A 21,639-nucleotide genomic window follows, 5' to 3' on the forward strand; every position below is an offset into this window, starting at 1 on the left:
GCATATGGCACACTACCAGAGCGCATATATCGTTGTATATACCGACGCTTCACTGGGGACTACTATTCCACTTCACTATTACTACTGGAACTGTTTTCAAGAGCTTGTAGTTCATAATCACTATCACTGTCATCACAAATGCTCACATCTGAGTCTGGGATTTGGGAAAATAAGAGTTTCTTCTTTGATTCTGGTACAACTGAATGTGAGCAAGTCAGCCCAGCACCAGAGGTGGAAGGCTGAGGGTTGTCTGGGTTTTCCTCACTATTACCGATATTATGGTCATTAGTTTCGGTCAAAACCTCACCAAAACCTTGAAACTCATCTTCACTGGCACTTCCATCTGCATTAGAACTGTCACTGGGGAACAAAAGTGTCCCAATTTGCCAAGGAGTGAGGAACTTCTTACCGTGAGGCATGGTGGACATTGTGTACTAAGATGGCGTTCCCACAATGCACCACTGGGTCCCAGATTTTTTTTCTACTGCGCACACCGACCACACAGATCCATTCTCTCACATCTAGGCCTACCAGTCTTTTCCCGCGAGATTTGATGGCGCTAGAATTTATGCGTACTAGTACGTCAAAAACCCCTGCATGCAAGCCGTACTAGTACGTCCGAAACCCTCAAAGGGTTAATAATGACCTCGAAGGCACATGGGTGTTATGGGCATATGAAATGTGCAGTAATTCTGTAGATTTTAAGTAGTATAGCCTAAGTTTTGCCTAAAGTGCTAAGCATCCTGTGTTTTGTACAGTAATTTTGAAATAAAAATTGGCATTTGTATGTAAATTTAACCTAGAGTAGCCCAATAAAGTCCAGTAATGTGACTTATTTCCATTGGAGGCCCAGAGGCTTTAAAGATTAAAAAAAAATACTCTTTAAACTACATGCATTGTTTAATGTGTACCATTGTACTGTAACATTGTGATACCAATGAAGTGATCTTGATCTGGGAATTGGAGCTACTCATACCTTCCTTGGATGAAACCTGATCATCTATTTCCCTGGCACTGTGCCCTATGGGTTTAGCACTTACCCATGAATGTAATTATAAATAATAGTGATAATAATAATAATAATTAATAATAATAATAATATGCTGGGAGCAAGGGGCTAGTAACCCCTTGTATAAATTACTAAATTTAAAGAGAAAAACTTTTGTTTTTCTCTTTAAGTCATCCTGCCTTGGTGGGAAATAGCCACTTTGTTGGAAAATAATTATCATAACAATAATAATAATAATTTACCTTAAACCTTTGCTTAAGTGCCTCTACATTATAATTAGGAAATATCACACTCCTTAGGGAATTTTTTGTTTTACTATTTTTTTTAATTCGGAGTTGTGAAATCACACGAATATCTGACGATTGCTTCAGTTGGGTTGGATGGTGCAGCATTCCAGAGTCGCATGCCTGCCGACAAGCTCACTACCCTTGAAGGCTCGCTCTTCTCCGATATTGTCAAGAGTCCGCCCCCAACACACAGGCTCTTTCTTCATATAAGAAACAGAATAGTAAGTTTTGAAGGTAACTTGTTTACCTTCTCTAGTTTATACTCTAGTTGTCCATTTCGGTGTGTGATTAAAAAGTTGTTTCAGCCGGTGCCTCACAAGTCAGCCGTATTAGACGTGTCAGCCCACCTTCCGCCAGGATGCTGCGCGTAGGTGAGTCAGTCTCCCTGTGTCTCTTGGTGAGTGAGCATATACTCCATGCATTCATCCAAATATTTCCTTTAAGTCCATTGGTTTTTGTGCTTGTGTATTAAGTGCAACTGAAATAAGTTACCATGGGCCCAAAGAAAGTTCAGAGTGCCAGCCCTTTGGTAAAGAAAGTGAGAAACACGATAGAATTGAAGAAAGAAATTGTAGGAAAATACGAGAGTGGTGTACGTGAGCTTCAGCTTGCCAGGATGCACAGCAAAAACAAATCAACAATCACTTCTATCCTGGCAAAGAAAGAATAAATCAAGGAAGCTGATGTGGCAAAAGGGGTAAACATGTTAACGAAAAAGAGATCACAAACAGTGGAAAATGTGGAGAAGTTGTTGTTGTGGATCAGCGAAAAACATTTACTGAGAGATAGTGTTTCAGAGACAATCATTTGTAAAAAGGCAAGGCAGTTGCATGCAGATCTCGTAAAGAAAATGCCTGGAACTAGTGCTGATGTTAGTGAATTTAAGGCCAGCAGAGGCTGGTTTGACAGATTTAAGAAGCATAGTGGCATACACAGTATTGTAAGGCATAATGAGGCTGCAAGTTCAGACAAACATGCGGCTGAAAAATTTGTGTAGGAATTCAAGGGGTACGTAGAGACTGAAAGATTCCTCCCCCAACAAGTGTTCATTTGTGATGAAACAGGCCTCCTTTGGAAGAAAATACCAAAGAGGACCTACATCACGTAGGAGGAAAAGGCACTGCCAGGACACAAGCCTATGAAAGATAGGTAACTCTTTTGTTCTGTGCTAATGCTAGTGGTGATTTCAAAGTGAAGCCTTTACTGGTGTATCACTCTGAAAATCCCAGTGTGTTCAAGAAAAACAATGTCATCAAGAGTAAATTGTGTGGTGTGGAAAGCTAATCATAAGGCATGGGTCATGCAGCAAATTTTCATTGACTGGGTCCATGAAGTGTTTGACCCGAGTGTGAAAAAATACCCGTCTTCCATACGCAAACTAGAGTCTTCAATAAAGGTATGTAATAATGATTTAAATGTTCATTTATATGTAAATGTCATTGTTTTGTGTATGTAAAACTACAGTGGAACCTCAAAAATCGAGCGTATCACATATCGAACGTTTCGAAAATAGGACCATTTTTTTGGACACTGTGTCCCTATTATCGAACGCGCCCCTATTTTCGGATCACCGGGTATGGGACCTGTCTGCCGCCCGCTCTGGCCACATCCCCGCGCAAGCGCCACGAGCAGTCTAGATTTGTTTATGCTTGAGTGAACACTAACCTGCATTCTCATTCAGGCATTGTACGATTATTTCGTTGTGTTTAGTGCTTGTGGGACTGTGAAATAAGCTGTCATGGGCCCAAAGAAACTTGCTAGTGGTACCCCTGTGGTAAAGGAAGTGAGAAATACCATAGATGTGAAGAAGGAAATAATACAGAAGTATGAGAGTGGTGTGAGACTTGTTGAGCTTGCCAGGTTGTATGGGAAAAACAAGTCGACCATCGGTTCTATCCTGTCAAAGAAAGAACAAATCAAGGAAGCTGATGTTGCGAAAGGTGTTAATATAGGGAGTGGATGAGGTGCCTTCTTCAAAGATTAAGGAGATTTGTGCCAAGTGAAATGATGTCCAAATGTTTGTGCAGAAGTACCGCCCTGAGCAAGCTGAAACAAGCCATCTTTGCAACAAGTTCAGTGACAGAACCATGTCCCATTTTAGGGAAATGTTAAAGAGGTGCCAGAAACAGAGGACTGTGGACAGTTATTTTGTGAGACAGGGGTCCAGTGACTCTCAAGCTGGTCCTAGTGGCATTAAAAGACAGAGAAAGGAAGTAACCCCAGAGAGGGCTTTACCTGAAGTCCTCATGGAGGGATATTCTCCTTCCAAACACTAACCCCAACTCCCTCTCTCCTCCTCCCTATCTTCCAGATGCCATCACCAATCTTCAATAAAGGTAAGTAAAAATGTTATTTTATATGTATTACTATACATAATTAAAAACTATAGTAGTTGTTGTATGTAAAACTGTAATTAATCTCTATAAAATGTATTTATTGTGTGAATATTTTTGGGTTTCTAGAACGGATTAATTGTATTTCTATTATTTCTTATGGGAAATATTGCTTCGAATTTCAGACTTTTTGAATTTAGAACTAGCTCATGGAACGGATTAAGTTCGATTTTTGAGATTCCACTGTATAGTTAAACTTTACATAATGTATTTTTTTTTTTATTATTTTTGGGTGTCTGGAACGGATTAATTGTATTTACATTAATTCTTATGGAAAATATTGCTTTGAATTTAGGCCTTTTTGGATTTAGGCCGACCTTCTGGAACGGATTACGGCCGATATTCGGGGTTCCACTGTTCCTCAAACATCGAAATATATAATAATAATGAGGAAACTTGACCAAGGGAAAATTAGACAGTTTTTTAAGGTAACATATCTATGTAATAATAAATTTTCTTAGTACACAGCTACCTTCAAGGGTAAGGGGCAATTAATCTAAGAAATAGGACCTATCTTTCCTTAGATTGAACCTGATTGCTTCCCGTTCACCCAGGTGCTGTATGACTCCCTGTGGGTTTAGCATTCTTCCTCATAGATGTAATAGTGTAAAAATGATCAATACACAGGCTATTTGTTCACTAGACTTCCTGTTAACTTGATGACACTAGAATTTGATTTGTTAACTTCATGAAGCTAGAATTTTACTTGTTAACTCTACGACACTACAATTCTTTAGTCTCATTCTTTATGTTTCACAATTAACCTACACTAAATGTCCGATCCACCTCAACAACCCCTCCTCAGCCCTCTGGATAATAGTTTTGGTAATCCCGCACCTCTTCCCAATTTCCAAACTATGGATTCTCTGCGTACCTCACATTGCTCTCAGACATGACATCTCCACTGCCTCCAGCCTTCTCCTTGTTGCAACATTCACCACCCATGCTTCACACCAATGTAAGAGCATTGGTACAACTATACTCTCATACATTCCCCTCTTTGCTTCCATGAATAATGTTCTTTGTCTCCAGTTTTATGATTCTCTTCATCATTCATAGACCCATCTGCTGACAAGTCCACTCCCAAATATCTGAATACATTTACTTCCTCTATACTTCTCCCCTCCAGTCTGATATCCAATTTTTCATTACCTAATTTTTTTGTTATCCTCATCACCTTGCTCTTTCCTATGTTCACTTTAGTTTCCTCCTTTTACATGCCCTTCCAAACTCATTCACCAACCTCTGAAACTCTTCAGAATCTCCCAAAAGCAGTGTCATCAGCAAAGAGCAACTGTGACAACTCCCACTTTGTGTTAGATTTTTTTATCTTTTAACCCCACACCTCTTGCCAGCACCCGAGCATTCACTTCTCTTACAACCCCATCTATAAATGTAATGAACAGCCATGGTGACATCACATATCCCTGCTTAAGGCCTACTTTTACTGGGAAATAATCTCCCTCTCTCCTTCATACTCTAACCTGAGCCTCACTATTCTCGTAAAAACTCTTAACTGCTGTCAGTAACTTACCACTTATTCCATACATTTGCAGTATCTGCCACATTGCTCTCCTATCCACCCTGTCATACTCCTTTTCCAAATCCATAAATGCAATGAAAACATCCTTACCCATATCTAAATACTGTTCACCTATATATTCTTCATATAAATTACATTTCTAAAATGGAATTAGCTGTGAATAATATTAATAAATTTATTTAGACTAATTACTATCTCTGTCTCTCAGCTGCAGATGTGGCTGGAGTCTCCACTTCAGGAGCTGACGTATGAAGGAGTAATGGCAGATCTGGAGTCACCATTTAATTCAGAAGGCGTCCTGTGTGCACGTATCCATGCTTACCTGGAGCGTCATGGATACATCAATTTTGGTGTATTTAAAAGAGTTAAGGTATAAAAGTTTTTTAGCTGACAAATCTGTAGTGGTGTGAAAGGATAGTTTTTATTTATTTGGTATCAGCGTTTAATATTGATTTATAATTTTAACTGGCATGACTAGCTTACAGCATTACAGAGAATTTCAACACCTATATATAATTTCTATTTCTTCTTTTTAAGGAAAACAGATACTACTTGAAAAGCTTGTAATTTGCTGGGGATGATTGGTTTGTCACCTTGTCTCTCATGTATGTGCTTATATATTATATTACTCCTGGGCTTAATAATGCTTCACTTTCACAAATTTTCCACCTCCATTATCTCTTTTATAAGAAGTTATATTTAATACAGCCTCTCCTCACTTAGCGACGTCCTCGTTTACCGATGACTCGGACTTATGACAGGCTCTCTGACTTGTATGCATACCTAAATAATGTATATTAGAGCTGATTTCCTCTGTTCTGTTTATTACAATATACAGTACACTACTGTATAAACATTTCAAAATATACCAGAAATGTTATCAATGGTTCAAAGGTGACATTAAAACAAAATCAAAGATGGTTGACACAAACCCACTACCATTATAGTATGCTCCTCACTTAGCGACAGATTCGTTTACCGGCATGGTCTTAGGATTGGAACCCCATCGTTCAGTGAGGAAAGGCTGTCCCCCTCGTATTTTAGCATTGACTTCAGTCTTTTCTAATCATAATGCATACAAGGTTTATTCTTAATACTACTCATTTTCACACCAGTCTTATTGAACAAGAGACCAGGTCATGATTATTGAATCAAAATCATTGTCAACGTGGTGGATGAGTTTGGTAGGGTATGTAAAAGATGAATATTAAAAATGAATATAGGAAAGAGTAAGGTGATGAGGCTAACAAAAAAATTAGGTGACAAAAAATTAGATATCAGATTGGAGGGAGAGAGTATGGAAGAGGTGAATGTATTCAGATATTTAGGGGTGGACGTGTCAGCAGATGGGTCTATGAAAGATGAGGTGAATCATAGGATTGATGAGGGGGGAAAAAGGTGAGCGGTGCACCGAGGAGTTTGTGGAGACAAAGAATCTTATACATGGAAGCAAAGAGAGGAATGTATTAGAGTATAGTTCTACCAACACTCTTATATGGGTGTGAAGCATGGGTGGTGAATGTTGCAACAAGGAGAAGGCTGGAGGCAGTGGAGATGTCGTGTCTGAGAGCAATGTGTGGTGTGAATATAATGCAGAGATTCGTAGTTTGGAAATTAGGAGGAGGTGCAGGATTACCAAAACTATTATCCGGAGGGCTGAAGAGGGGTTCTTAAGGTGATTTGGACATGTAGAGAGGATGGAACAAAATAGAATGACTTTGAGAGTGTATAAATCTGTAGTGGAGGGAAGGTGGGTTAAGGGTCGGCCTAGAGAAGGTTGGAGGGAAGGGGTAGAGGAGGTTTTGTGTGTGAGGGGCTTGGACTTCCAGCAAGCATGCATGAGCATGATAAATAGGAGCAAATGGAGACAAATGGTTTTTAGGACTTGATGTGCTGTTGGAGTGTGAGCAAGGTAACATTTATGAAGGGATTCAGGAAAACCGTCAGGCTGGACTTGAGTCCTGGAGATGGGAGATACAGTGTCTGCACTCTGAAGGAGGGGGGTGTTAATGTTACAGTTTTATAACTGTAGTATAAGCATGCCTCTGGCAAGACAGTGATGGAGTGAATGATGATGAAAGTTTTTCTTTTTCGGGCCACCCTACCTTGGTGGGAGACAGCCAGTGTGTTAATAATAAAAATAAAAATAAAATAATTTTCACGCCAGCCTGACTGAACAAGAGACCAAATCATGATTTTTGAACAGAGGCTTGACCCTCCAATACTCCTTGACCCGAATGCTCATCCGGGTTAAGCATTTCGTTTGATAATATTATATACTATAGTAATGCGATGATTACTTTCCTTTAGCCCTTTCAGGGTCCAGAGGCCAAATTTCAAAGTGCGCACCAGGGTCCAAGAATTTTCAAAAACTAATTTTGTTATTTTTTCTTATGAAACGGTAGAGAATCTTTTTCTGAAGGTAATAAAACAAAAAGTATGAAATTTGATGAAATTATGCTCTTGTGAATTTTGATGTGTCAGCAATATTTACACATTGGCGATTTTGCTGACTTGGACTCCCATTTTAGGCCAATTACCTTATTCCAGTCGACCAAATTCTTAGCTATTTCACTATTATTACTTCTGTTCTATCGATAGAGCACAAGAAATCGTCAAGTCAACTGTTGCAACTACAATTGGTAATTTGGCCAATTTAGTGCAAAGTTCAAAATTTTCCAATTTCAAAATAGGGTCCAGAATAAACAATGCAGGCATTCCTGGCACTAAACTAACATTTCCTCTGTTCATTAATTATGTTTTCAGGCTTTACAAATGAATTCCATTTTGATTTTTAATTCACATAATGAATTTTTATTCAGACCAAAAAATAGAAGATTTACCGTCATGCAATATTGTAATAAATGTGTAAAGAATATCAGCACATGTGTGAACATATATTAGACCCACCAGCTGGTGTGTATTAGATGTACGAGGTCATTTGTTTACTTTTGAACATCGGCAAAAATTTAACATTTCTGCTATTTTGAGCTCAGTTTCAAGCCATTTTCCGTACTAAAACCAATCAAAATCATCTCTAGTTCTGTAATATATCTTCCATTCTATCAAATGAGACCAAGAAATCACAAATACAACTATAAAAAACATACGAAAAAACACTGCAAAGTCGCTGTTTTAATCGAAAATTACGGTCAATATGTTTTTATCTCGTTATACACTGCGTGCTGCAGGATTTGTTTTATGTGGTGCACACGTACCACATAGATGTATTCTCTCATATCTAGGCCCAAATTTACTGCTCACAGCTTATCAGAGTGAGCTGAGCTCATGGCGTAGATCTACGGTTTGGACCCTGAACGTAAAGCCGTAGATCTATGGCACGGACCCTGAAAGGGGCTAATATTTCTTTTGGACTCCTTGGCGTTTTTTATCTCTCAGGTCAATTCTTTTAATTGTTTTAAAAAGCCACAAATAATATGTATTACTCCTTGTTAGTAGCTATATCAGGAAAACTTCCGTCTCAGTGTTAATACAAGAGGAATGGATCAAGTACTTTTCTCCAAAATTTTCGTTCCAATATGATTCTACTTTATGTTTTTTACTCCTCTTCATAGCTGGCCTTGTAAATACAGATATACATAGTTTCATTAACTTCTGACAGAAATTTTTTGTTCCATTAAATATTGCACTAGATTTCATGAGCATTTTATGCTTTTTGTAAATATTTTATTAGTCCAGGACAGCCAGAAATGCCTAAATTTTTATGTCCAAATTTGGACATTATGAGGATAAGAATGTTAGGAAATGAAAGATTGGATAACAGATTAGAGGGAAGGAGTATAAGAAGTGAATGTGTTCAGATATTAGAGAGTGGACTTGTCAGTAGATGGGTCTATCAAAAAAAAGGTGAATCATAGAATTAATGAGGGGATAAAAGTGTGTGGTACATTGAGGAGTCTGTGGAGACAAAGAATATTTTCTATAATGGGAAACATGGGTGGTGAATGTTACAACAAGAAGGCTGGAAGCAGTGGGGATGTCATGTGTGAGGGCTATGTTTGGTGCAAATATTATACAGAGAATCCGTAGCTTGAAGATTTAGAAGGAGGTGCAGGGTTTTTTAAAGTATTATCTAGAGAACTGAAGAGGGGTTGTTGAGGTGTTTCAGACATTTAGAGAAGAGGGCTTATAAATCTGTAGTGGAAGAAATGCTGGGTAGGGGTCATCCTAGGAAAGGTTGGGGGAGGGGGTAAAGGAGGTTTTGTGTGTGAGGAGCATAGACTTTTAGTAAGTGTGCTTGCGCATGTTAGATAGGAGGGAGTGGATTCAAATGTTTTTTATGACTTGACACGCTGTTGGAGTGTGAGCAAAGTAACACTTATGAAGGGATTTAGGGAATAAACCAGGTAGCCAGACTTGAGTCCTGGAGGTGGGAAGTACAGTGCCTGCACTTTGAAGGAAGGGTGGAGATGTGTTGCAGTTTTTGAACTGTATTATCAGCAAACCTCTGGCAAGACACTGATGGAGTGAGTAATGATGAAAGTGTTTCTTCTTTTTGGTCACCCTGCCTTGGTGGAAAAAGGCCGATGTGTTTAAAACAAATACAGTGGTACCTCAGGATATGAATGTAATTCGTTCTAGAAGGCTGTTTGAGTGCTGATACCAAACAAATTTGTTACCATAAGGAATAATGTAAATTAGATTAATCCTTTTCAGACCCCTAAAAATACACTTACAAAAGCACTTACATAAATACACTTACATAATTGTTCGAGTTTTGAGCCGTTCATATCCCGAGGCACCACTGTTCACATATATACCTCCTGTACATTGTCTCTCGTGTTCTTTTATTTTAGCAGTTAATTTTACAAATAAATATTTGGTTTCTTATTTATGTGGTATGGCATACAGCCCCTTCCCCAGAAGAAGTATGGGAGTGTCATTGTCATTGGAGCAGGGATTGCTGGTTTGGCCGCTGCCCAACAACTTACATCTTTTGGATTTGAAGTTACTGTTTTGGAAGCTCGGGTTGGTACTAAGTTTTTGTACAGTATTTACTCAGTGTGATAATTGTTGTACTTACTGTAAGGTTAATGTGATTCATTTGTGATTACTTGTTTGTACTTAAAGTAACAGAGCTGTGCTTGTAGTGCACAGTATCTGCTCTTGTTGCTCAAATGTTTATTAGACCTTTCAGAAAGAACTACTGTGCAATACTGAACTTTTAACTGTTTAAAATTTTGGCTTCTTGTTTTCCCTGTCATTAGTTTTAAAAGTTCTCTCTTACCTGGTTTTCATATAATTTAATAAGTAATTATTGAATAAATTATTAGTTAATCATTGTTTTCAGGATCGTGTTGGAGGCAGAATTGCAACCTTCCGCAAGGGACCATACATAGCTGATTTAGGAGCCATGGTGGTGACGGGATTAGGAGGAAATCCTGTTAATGTTTTATCAAAACAAATAAATATGGAATTAGTACGGATTAAGCAAAAGTGTCCCCTTTACGAATCCAACGGAAACACTGTAAGTAATTGTACTCAAACACTGAACTGATTTATCCTCATTACCATTGAAATTTTATTGGAAAAGTAAAAGATGTACCCATTCATACATATTTTTTCTTTTGTTGTAGTTACATTAATGCAACATTAATTAGTTTGTTTTTCCACTTTTAATACTGTTTTCCTGTTTTTTTATTTTTTGCGCTGCCTCTTTGTTTTTATAACTTTCCTGACTTTTATGTGCTGGCAAGTAAGTGTAACAAAAAAGTAATAGTAATTTCTGGTTAGATACTTTCCCAGTCCATACATAAAACATAGCCAGCGTAACATGTGAAATATAGGTCTACATTCTTACACTTGTTTAATTGCACATTTCTTGATGAAAGTTTACCTCCAAAAATATGAGCTTACCATACTTTCATGAATGATCATATATAAAAAAACTTGGTTCAAAAAAACTGAAAAAAATAATATCCAAAATCCAGTTATAATTTTGGTCAGTTTTACCCTTGCTCACTCTACTACTTATCATCCAGTCTGTCTTGCACCACTTACCACCAGCCTAGCTTCCACCACTTATCAACCAGCCTGTCTTCACCACTTATCAACCAGCCTATTTTCCACCACCTATCAACCAGCCTATTTTCCACCACTTATCAACCAGCCTGTATTCACCACTTACCACCAGCCTCTCTTGTTCTAAAAAATGTGTGGTGTAAATATTATGCAGAGAATTCTTAACTTGGAGATTATGGGGTGCTGAGTTACTAAAAGTATTATGTAGAAGGCTGAGGAGGTTTGGATATTTAGAGAGGATGGAACAAAATAAGATGACTTGGAGAGTGTATAAATGTGTAGTGGAGGAGAGGAGGGTAGGGACCCCCTAGGAGGGGGTAATGAGGATTTTGTGTGTGAGGGCATTGGACATTCAGCAGGCGTGTGTGAACATGCTAGATAGGAGTGAGTGGAGGCAAATTGTTTTTGGGACTTGATGAGCTGTTGAAGTGTGAGGAAGGTGACATTTTGTGAAGAGATTCAAGGAAACCCATTAGCTGGACTGGAAGTGGGAAGTCAGTGCTTGCACTTTGAAGGAGGGGTGAGGATATTTGCAGTTTAGTGGTTCATCTGAACTGTAATATTGGCGTGGCTTTTGGCAAGAAAGTGAATGATGGTGAGAGTGTTTCTTCTTTTGGGTCACCCTACCTTGGTGGGAGATGGCCGGTGTGTTAAAAAGAAAAAATAGTGGATTATTTGTAGAGACTAGGTCGTTATGTAACAGTGAATTCTCATGAAGCGATGGAAACCTACTTGTAAAAACTAGCCATTCTGAGTATGATATCCTGAGCAATAATTTCTTTTATAATTCATGTTGTTTGGTTATAGATATTTTAAAAATTATTAGAATACTGTACTCAGGTGTCCCTCATTTTATGCTGTATGTATGTTGTGGGTCCTTGGCATTACTACTAAGCTGAATCAGGCCTAAACAATTAAACATAATAAAAATCTTTCATAGGCTTTTGGAACCTTATTGATTGCATATGGCAACCATAAATAATATATATTATATGCTTAATTACTGATAGAAGTAAGACATTCCATAAGCAAATTTACATAAAATGAGAGAGACCAGTGTTGTTAGGAGTATTGAGTCTTGAGTCATTATTTTTTTATATTGCATGTTCCATGTTGCTTCTACTGTTGCTCAATTTTTATTTAAAATTTTAATCCTTTCATTGATTTTATAAGGTTTTGAAGGACAAGGATGAGATGGTTGAGAGAGAATTTAACCGATTACTTGAGGCTACCAGCTTCCTGTCCCACCAGTTGGACTTTAACTATGTAGATAATCGACCCATAAGTCTTGGAGAAGGTCTTGAGTGGGTCATTAAGTAAGTAAATGTATATTAGTTTATTATATTGCAGATATTAACTGTTGAAACATACATTCCAGTGGTTTCATTAAGTGGAAACTGACATAGAGCTTTCTTGAAGTTCCCTTAGTTTAGCGGGGATGATGATGGTGATTCTTCTTTCAACAAACCGGCTGTATCCCACTGAGGCAGGGTGAACCAAAAGGAAAAATGAAAGTTTCTCCTTTTTAATTTAGTAATATATACAGGAGAAGGAGTCACTAGTCCCTTGCTCCTGGCATTTTAGTCGCCTCTTACAACATGCATGGGTTACGGAGGAAGATTTCTGTTCCATTTCCCCATGGAGATAAGTGGAAATAAACAAGAACAAGAACTAGTAAGAAAGAAGAAAACCCAGAAGAGTGTGTATATATATGCTTGTACATGCATGTGTAGTGTGACCTAAATGTAAGTAGAAGTAGCAAGACATACCTGAAATCTTGCATGTTTGAGACAAAAAAAGACACCAGCAATTCTACCATCATGTAAAACAGTTACAGGCTTTCATTTTACACTCACTTGGGAGGACGGTAGTACCTCCCTAGATGGTTGCTGTCTACCAACCTACCTAGAATGGAGGTCATTATTATTATTATTATTATTATTATTATTACTGTATTATTATTATTACTGTATTATTATTATTATTATTATTATATGATGCGCTAAATCCTTGTGGGTCATTCAGTACACGGAGTGGTGAAGGCTTGATCCTCTGTCTGCTAATTGTTAGATGGACTGGTCAGTCTCGCAGCCTAGTTGAATGGCTATAACCTTGCCTGTGGCCACAGGCATCTGTGAATCACTTCTCAAGTGAAAATTCCAGTAAAACCATACAAAATATGATTGATAAAATGATAATGAATGAAATTATATAGGGAGAGAGAACATTCAAATCAGATGTTTATTACTGCACATATTTTTGCTTTGGGCTTGAGTTCTGGGGTTGGAAAGTACATAACCTCCAGTCGAAAAATTATTGTGTTTGGTTGTTATGGCTCAAGAGGGTCATTTGAATTTTAATGTTTTCACACTTCTGACATGATTGCTATTGACAGATACCCAGCACATAAGAGAGAGAAGCTTACGACGATGTTTCAGTCCAACTTGGACCCCTTTGACCCAAGTCGGACTGGAACGTTACCATAATCTTCTCTGTCTTATGTATGGATTATTTGTATATTGTTCCAGTCATGGTATTGTACCTTTTTGTTTTTCATGATTGCTATTAAATAGGTGATGATGAATCTTTAACCCCTCAAGGAAAGTTGCTTGATGTTGTTGAGGAACTCTTGATCTGAGGAATTGGATCTGACCTCCACTTCCTGGAATTGAAATTGATTGCTTCCCATTCCCCCAGACACTCTATGACTCCTATGTGTTTAGCGCTCCCCCATGAATGCAATAATAACTTGGGTCACCTGCCTTGCTTGGAAACTGCTGATATGGTAAAAAAAAAAATTGTTGACACCATTAGTTATATGGTAAATACCTTCATGTTGTATGATGTGGGTTAGTTTCAAGTCAAAGTTTTCAGAAGTTGAAACTTTTGAAACCCATTACAAGTACCATCCGACTTACGACCTGCTCGACATACAACCACTCATACTTAGGACCGTACATCTGACAGCATATACAGTAGTAAAATATTCAGTAAAAAGTAACATACGTCTGGCAGCATATACAGTAGTAAAATGTTTATTAAAAAGTAACATACGATATTATGTAGGTACTTTATATAGCAAAGGTTGACGTTTTCTAAGGTTCGACTTGGGTCCATTTTGAGTTATGACCGGTTTTTCGGAATGAAGCTCGGTTGTAAGTCAGATGGTACTTGTATAATTTTTTTTCTAACACATTGGACGTTTCCCACTAAGGCAGGGTGACCCAAAAAAGAAAGAAACACTTTCATCATCATTCAAACATAATCACTACCAATATCCCAAACCCCTCCTTTAAAGTGCATACATTGTACTTCCCACCTCCAGGACTCGAGTCCAGCTAACCAGTTTCCCTGAATCCCTTCACGAAATATTACCCTGCTCACACTCCGACAACTCATCAAGTTGTGCAAGAAAGGTATACAATACCGACCAGATGAAAGTTAAGACATGTGCAACATCTGGTTATCTTTATTGTAGACGTTTTGCCATCCGGTGGCTTTATCAATACAGATTCTAGGACATAATTAGAAGACAGTAGAACTATATACAAAAGATGAGGTAATCAGTCCCTCAGCCTTGGAGTTGGTGTGGAGAGCACCATGGTGGTAGAGATTCTAGAGCACAAGCAAGGGGAGTGACGCTTATGTAGGCATCAGTGGATAAGGATGTGTAGCAGATGAGGGCATAGTCACTGGTAGGTGGGATTCCCCCAGTGGAAGTAGGTCATACCCAAAGGGATGGGTTAGTTGTTAGTTATACATGACCTTCACAGCTACTACAACTAACTTGTGTGCAGGCCCCTTGCACACAAAATCTCTTTTATCCCCTCCCTCCATCATTTTTTAGGATGACTCCTACCCTTCCTCTCCTCCACTACAGATTTATACACCCTCCAAGTCAATCTCTTTTGCTTCATCCTCTCTAAATGACCAAACCACCTCAATACCCCTTTTCAGCCCTCTGAATCATTATTTCCACACTACAGATTCTCCGTATAATATTTACACCACACATTGCCCTTAGACATGACATCACTGCCTCCAGCCTCCTCGCTGCAGCATTTACAACCCATGCTTCACACCCATATGAGAGTGTTGATACCACTATACTCTCGTACATTCCTTGTTTTGCCTCCATGGATAACGTTTTTTTTTTCTCCACAGGTTCCTCAAAACACCAATCACCTTTTTTCCATCGTCAGTTCTATGGCTAACCTCGTCCCTCATAAACCCATATGACAAATCTGCTTCCAAATATTTGAACACATTCACTTTTTCCACACTCCCTCCTCCTAATGTGATATCCAGTTTTTCTTTACCTAATTCGTTTGATGCCCTCATTACCTTACCGTTGTCTATGTTCACTTTCAACTTTCTAATTATAAACCTATAATTCCAGTTGGAATAAAATGTAATGGTTAGGATAACTCCCATAACACCTAGGATTTTTTCAGGAAAACTGATCCTTAACCCCTTCAGGGTCCAAGGCCCAAATCTGAAGTGGTGCCCCAGTGTCCAAGAATTTAAAAAAAAAAAACATTGTTATTTTTTCTTATGAAACGGTAGAGATTCTTTTTGTGAAGGTAATAAAACAAAAAGTACGAAATTTGATGGAAAATTGACGAAATTATGCTCTTGCGAATTTTGATGTGTCAGCGATATTTACGAATCTGCGATTTTGCCAACTTTGACTCCCATTTTAGGCCAATTACATTATTCCAGTCAACCAAATTCTTAGCTATTTCACTAGTATTACTTCTATTCTATCGATTGAGCACAAGAAATCGCCAATCAACTGTTTCAACTACAAAATAAAGTGATCGGAAATTGTTAACTTGGCCAATTTAACACAAAGTTCAAAATATTCCAATTTCAAAATAGGGTCCAGAATAAACAATGTAGGTATTCCTGGAACTAAACTAACATTTTTTCTGTTCATTAGTTACGTTTTGAGGCTTTACAAATAAATTCCATTTTGATTTTTTATTCACATAATGAATTTTTATTCACACCAAAAAATAGAGGATTTACTATTATGCAATACTGTAATAATTGTATAAATATCATCACCATATTTGTGAATGTATATTAGACCCACCAGCTGGCATGTATTAGACATGTGAGGTCTTTTGTTTACTCTTGAATATCGGCAAAAATTTAACATTTCTGCTACTTTGAGCTCAGTTTCAAGCCATTTCCAGTGCTAAAGCCAATCAAAATCATCTCTATTTCTGTAATATGTCTTCCATTCTATCAAATGAGACCAAGAAATCGCAAATACAACTATAAAAAACATATGAAAAAACACTGCAAAGTCGCTGTTTTAATCGAAAAATCATGATTTCAGTTTTTTTTCTCTCATTATACACAATGTGCTGCAGGATTTGTTTTATGTGGTGCACACATACCACATACATGTATTCTCTCATATCTAGGCCCAAATGTACCACTCACAGTTTATCAGAGTGAGCTGAGCTCATGACGTAGATCTACGGTTTGGACCCTGAACGTAAAGCCGTAGATCTACGGGACGGACCCTGAAAGGGTTAAAACTGTAATTACTTGATTGTAAATAATGTGCTGAGCAGAGTTGGATGCCATGGCAAGCCAGTGCTAGAAGTAGCAGGCCGGTGATCTATCCACCCTGCTATGCTGGCTTAGTAAGATTCATCCAGCTAGGTGTATTCCTGTACTTCATAGGAAGGTTAGCATGGGCCACCTCAGTAACCACAATGCATGTTTCTACTGACAAATCTCACACCAGCATGGCTGTAATAAACTGTAGCTCAAGTACCTTCAAAGGCATTATGAATGACTTTTGAAATCATAACGACACAACTGTAAACAGCTCACCAAATACGGCTTGTTAGATGCATTTTTTTTTTCATAAAATGTCTCCAAAAACCACCCTGTGTCCTATAAACTGAAGGTCAGTGATAGGAGCTATAAGTTTGGGGTGTTAGGTGGGCTGTAGCTTTCCCATTTATGTCTGATGCTGAGCCATTAAAGCTAAAACAAGTCTTCTAAGCTGCAAAATACAGTAGAAGTTTGAATCTATGGCAAGCCAGGCCTAAAACTAGCAAGCCAATGTGTTATCCACTGTACTAATAAGGTTCACCCAATAATGTGTGTTTCTGTACAGCATAGGAAGGTTTTATAATTGTCACTGGAATTTCATGTGGGTCATTCACAATGACTTTGATAGGACTTAAGTTAATATGTATATTTTTTCAGTTAATGTAAATGAATATGCCTCCCTTATAGGGTTTTACCAGTTATTTAGCTTTTGCAAATGTCTTTTAAGCTCGGGTCTATAATCAGCACAGTAAACGTATAGAAAGTGACCCTATGAATTATTAAAATTGTTTACCACACTAGCCATTTCCCACCCAGGCGAGACACCCAGAGAAGGGAACATTCATCATAACTCATTAAATATCTTTCTTGTCAGAAGTGCACAGACATCATAGTTCTAGTGACTCTCTGAACCACAAGAGTTGATCTTGAGATATTTTGTGCATTAATAAAATATCTAAGTTTGTTTTGCATAATTCACTTTCGCATAATTCAATTCATAATTGCTAAATTCACAAATAGCAAATTATAAATGAAAATTATTATTTTATTAACACACTGGCCGATTCTCACCAAGGCAGGGTGGCCCGAAAAAGAAAAACTTTTTTTTTACCATCATTCACTCCATTACTGTCTTGCCAGAAGGGTGCTTTACACTACAGTTTTTAAACTGCAACATTAACACCCCTCCTTCAGAGTGCAGGCACTGTACTTCCCATCTCCAGGACTCAAGTCCGGCCTGCCGGTTTCCCTGAACCCCTTCATAAATGTTACTTTGCTCACACTCCAACAGCACGTCAAGTATTAAAAGCCATTTGTCTCCATTCGCTCCTGTCAAACATGCTCATACATGCCCGCTGGAAGTCCAAGCCCCTCACACACAAAACCTCCTTTACCCCCTCCCTCCAACCTTTCCTAGGCTGACCCCTACCCCGCCTTCCTTCCACTACAGACTGATACACTCTTGAAGTCATTCTGTTTCTCTCCATTCTCTCTACATGTCCGAACCACCTCAACAACCCTTCCTCAGCCCTCTGGACAACAGTTTTGGCAATCCCGCACCTCCTCCTAACTTCCGAACTATGAATTCTCTGCTTTATATTCACACCACACATTGCCTCAGACATGACATCTCCACTGCCTCCAGCCTTCTCCTCGCTGCAACATTCATCACCCATGCTTCACACCCATACAGGAGCGTTGGTAAAACTATACTCTCATACATTCCCCTCTTTGCTTCCAAGGACAAACTTCTTTGTCTCCACTGACTCCTAAGTGCACCACTCACCCTTTTCCCCTCATCAATTCTATGATTCACCTCATCTTTCATAGACCCATCCGCTGAAACGTCCACTCCCAAATATCTGAATACTTTCACTTCCTCCATACTCTCTCCCTCCAATCTGATATCCAATCTTTCATCACCTAATATTTTTGTTATCCTCATAACCTTACTCTTTCCTGTATTCACTTTCAATTTTCTTCTTTTACATTATTTTTTTTTTTATTATCACACTGGCCGATTCCCACCAAGGCAGGGTGGCCCGAAAAAGAAAAACTTTCACCATCATTCACTCCATTACTGTCTTGCCAGAAGGGTGCTTTACACTACAGTTTTTAAACTGCAACATTAACACCCCTCCTTCAGAGTGCAGGCACTGTACTTCCCATCTCCAGGACTCAAGTCTGGCCTGCCGGTTTCCCTGAACCCCTTCATAAATGTTACTTTGCTCACACTCCAACAGCACGTCAAGTATTAAAAACCATTCATCTCCATTCACTCCTATCAAACACGCTCACGCACGCCTGCTGGAAGTCCAAGCCCCTCGCACACAAAACCTCCTTTACCCCCTCCCTCCAACCTTTCCTAGGCCGACCCCTACCCCGCCTTCCTTCCACTACAGACTGATACACTCTTGAAGTCATTCTGTTTCGCTCCATTCTCTCTACATGTCCGAACCACCTCAACAACCCTTCCTCAGCCCTCTGGACAACAGTTTTGGTAATCCCGCACCTCCTCCTAACTTCCAAACTACGAATTCTCTGCATTATATTCACACCACACATTGCCCTCAGACATGACATCTCCACTGCCTCCAGCCTTCTCCTCGCTGCAACATTCATCACCAATGCTTCACACACATATAAGAGTGTTGGTAAAACTATACTCTCATACATTCCCCTCTTTGCCTCCAAGGACAAAGTTCTTTGTCTCCACAGACTCCTAAGTGCACCACTCACCCTTTTCCCCTCATCAATTCTATGATTCACCTCATCCTTCATAGACCCATCCGCTGACACGTCCACTCCCAAATATCTGAATACATTCACCTCCATACTCTCTCCCTCCAATCTGATATCCAATCTTTCATCACCTAATATTTTTGTTATCCTCATAACCTTACTTTTTCCTGTATTCACTTTTAATTTTCTTCTTTTGCACACCCTACCAAATTCATCCACCAATCTCTGCAACTTCTCTTCAGAATCTCCCAAGAGCACAGTGTCATCAGCAAAGAGCAACTGTGACAACTCCCACTTTATGTGTGATTCTTTATCTTTTAACTCCACGCCTCTTGTCAAGACCCTCGCATTTACTTCTCTTACTACCCCATCTATAAATATATTAAACAACCATGGTGACATCACACATCCTTGTCTAAGGCCTACTTTTACTGGGAAATAATTTCCCTCTTTCTTATGTACTCTAACTTGAGCCTCACTATCCTCGTAAAAACTCTTCACTGCTTTCAGTAACCTACCTCCTACACCATACACCTGCAACATCTGCCACATTGCCCCCCTATCCACCCTGTCATACGCCTTTTCCAAATCCATAAATGCCACAAAGACCTCTTTAGCCTTATCTAAATACTGTTCACTTATATGTTTCACTGTAAACACCTGGTCCACACACCCCCTACCTTTTCTAAAGCCTCCTTGTTCATCTGCTATCCTATTCTCCATCTTACTTATAATTCTTTCAATAATAACTCTACCATACACTTTACCAGGTATACTCAACAGACTTATCCCCCTATAATTTTTGCACTCTCTTTTGTCCCCTTTGCCTTTATACAAAGGAACTATGCATGCTCTCTGCCAATTCCTAGGTACCTTACCCTCTTCCATACATTTATTAAATAATTGCACCAACCACTCCAAAACAATATCCCCACCTGCTTTTAACATTTCTATCTTTATCCCATCAATCCCGGCTGCTTTACCCCCTTTCATTTTACCTACTGCCTCACGAACTTCCCCCACACTCACAACTGGCTCTTCCTCACTCCTACAAGATGTTATTCCTCCTTGTCCTATACACGAAATCACAGCTTCCGTATCTTCATCAACATTTAACAATTCCTCAAAATATTCCCTCCATCTTCCCAATACCTCTAACTCTCCATTTAATAACTCTCCTCTCCTATTTTTAACTGACAAATCCATTTGTTCTCTAGGCTTCCTTAACTTGTTAATCTCACTCCAAAACTTTTTCTTATTTTCAACAAAATTTGTTGATAACATCTCACCCACTCTCTCATTTGCTCTCTTTTTACATTGCTTCACCACTCTCTTAACCTCTCTCTTTTTCTCTATATACTCTTCCCTCCTTGCATCACTTCTACTTTGTAAAAACTTCTCATATGCTAACTTTTTCTCCCTTACTACTCTCTTTACATCATCATTCCACCAATCGCTCCTCTTCCCTCCCGCACCCACTTTCCTGTAACCACAAACTTCTGCTGAACACTCTAACACTACATTTTTAAACCTACCCCATACCTCTTCGACCCCATTGCCTATGCTCTCATTAGCCCATCTATCCTCCAATAGCTGTTTATATCTTTCCCTAACTGCCTCCTCTTTTAGTTTATAAACCTTCACCTCTCTCTTCCCTGATGCTTCTATTCTTCTTGTATCCCATCTACCTTTTACTCTCAGTGTAGCTACAACTAGAAAGTGATCTGATATATCTGTGGCCCCTCTATAAACATGTACATCCTGAAGTCTACTCAACAGTCTTTTATCTACCAATACATAATCCAACAAACTACTGTCATTTCGCCCTACATCATATCTTGTATACTTATTTATCCTCTTTTTCTTAAAATATGTATTACCTATAACTAAACCCCTTTCTATACAAAGTTCAATCAAAGGGCTCCCATTATCATTTACAATTGGCACCCCAAACTTACCTACCACACCCTCTCTAAAAGTTTCTCCTACTTTAGCATTCAGGTCCCCTACCACAATTACTCTCTCACTTGGTTCAAAGGCTCCTAT

The 21,639-nt window shown here is 38.7% G+C and overlaps 1 protein-coding gene across 2 annotated transcripts in view; it reads left to right on the top strand.

Moving 5' to 3' along the window:
* Positions 1 to 21,639, top strand: part of Su(var)3-3 (lysine-specific histone demethylase Su(var)3-3) — a 121,796-nt gene that overhangs the window by 14,395 nt on the left and 85,762 nt on the right. Inside the window, exons 3-7 of one of the 2 annotated variants that reach the window (XM_070102259.1) lie at positions 1,381 to 1,517; positions 5,441 to 5,602; positions 10,105 to 10,221; positions 10,544 to 10,720; positions 12,448 to 12,590. In XM_070102259.1, the coding sequence (XP_069958360.1) occupies positions 1,381 to 1,517; positions 5,441 to 5,602; positions 10,105 to 10,221; positions 10,544 to 10,720; positions 12,448 to 12,590 (736 nt within the window). The remainder of the gene's footprint in view (positions 1 to 1,380; positions 1,518 to 5,440; positions 5,603 to 10,104; positions 10,222 to 10,543; positions 10,721 to 12,447; positions 12,591 to 21,639) is intronic. The other variant, XM_070102262.1, reaches the window with a different exon arrangement.

The sequence above is a fragment of the Cherax quadricarinatus genome, chromosome 81 (assembly GCF_038502225.1).
Source record: "Cherax quadricarinatus isolate ZL_2023a chromosome 81, ASM3850222v1, whole genome shotgun sequence".
In the NCBI taxonomy this organism is placed as follows: domain Eukaryota; kingdom Metazoa; phylum Arthropoda; class Malacostraca; order Decapoda; family Parastacidae; genus Cherax; species Cherax quadricarinatus.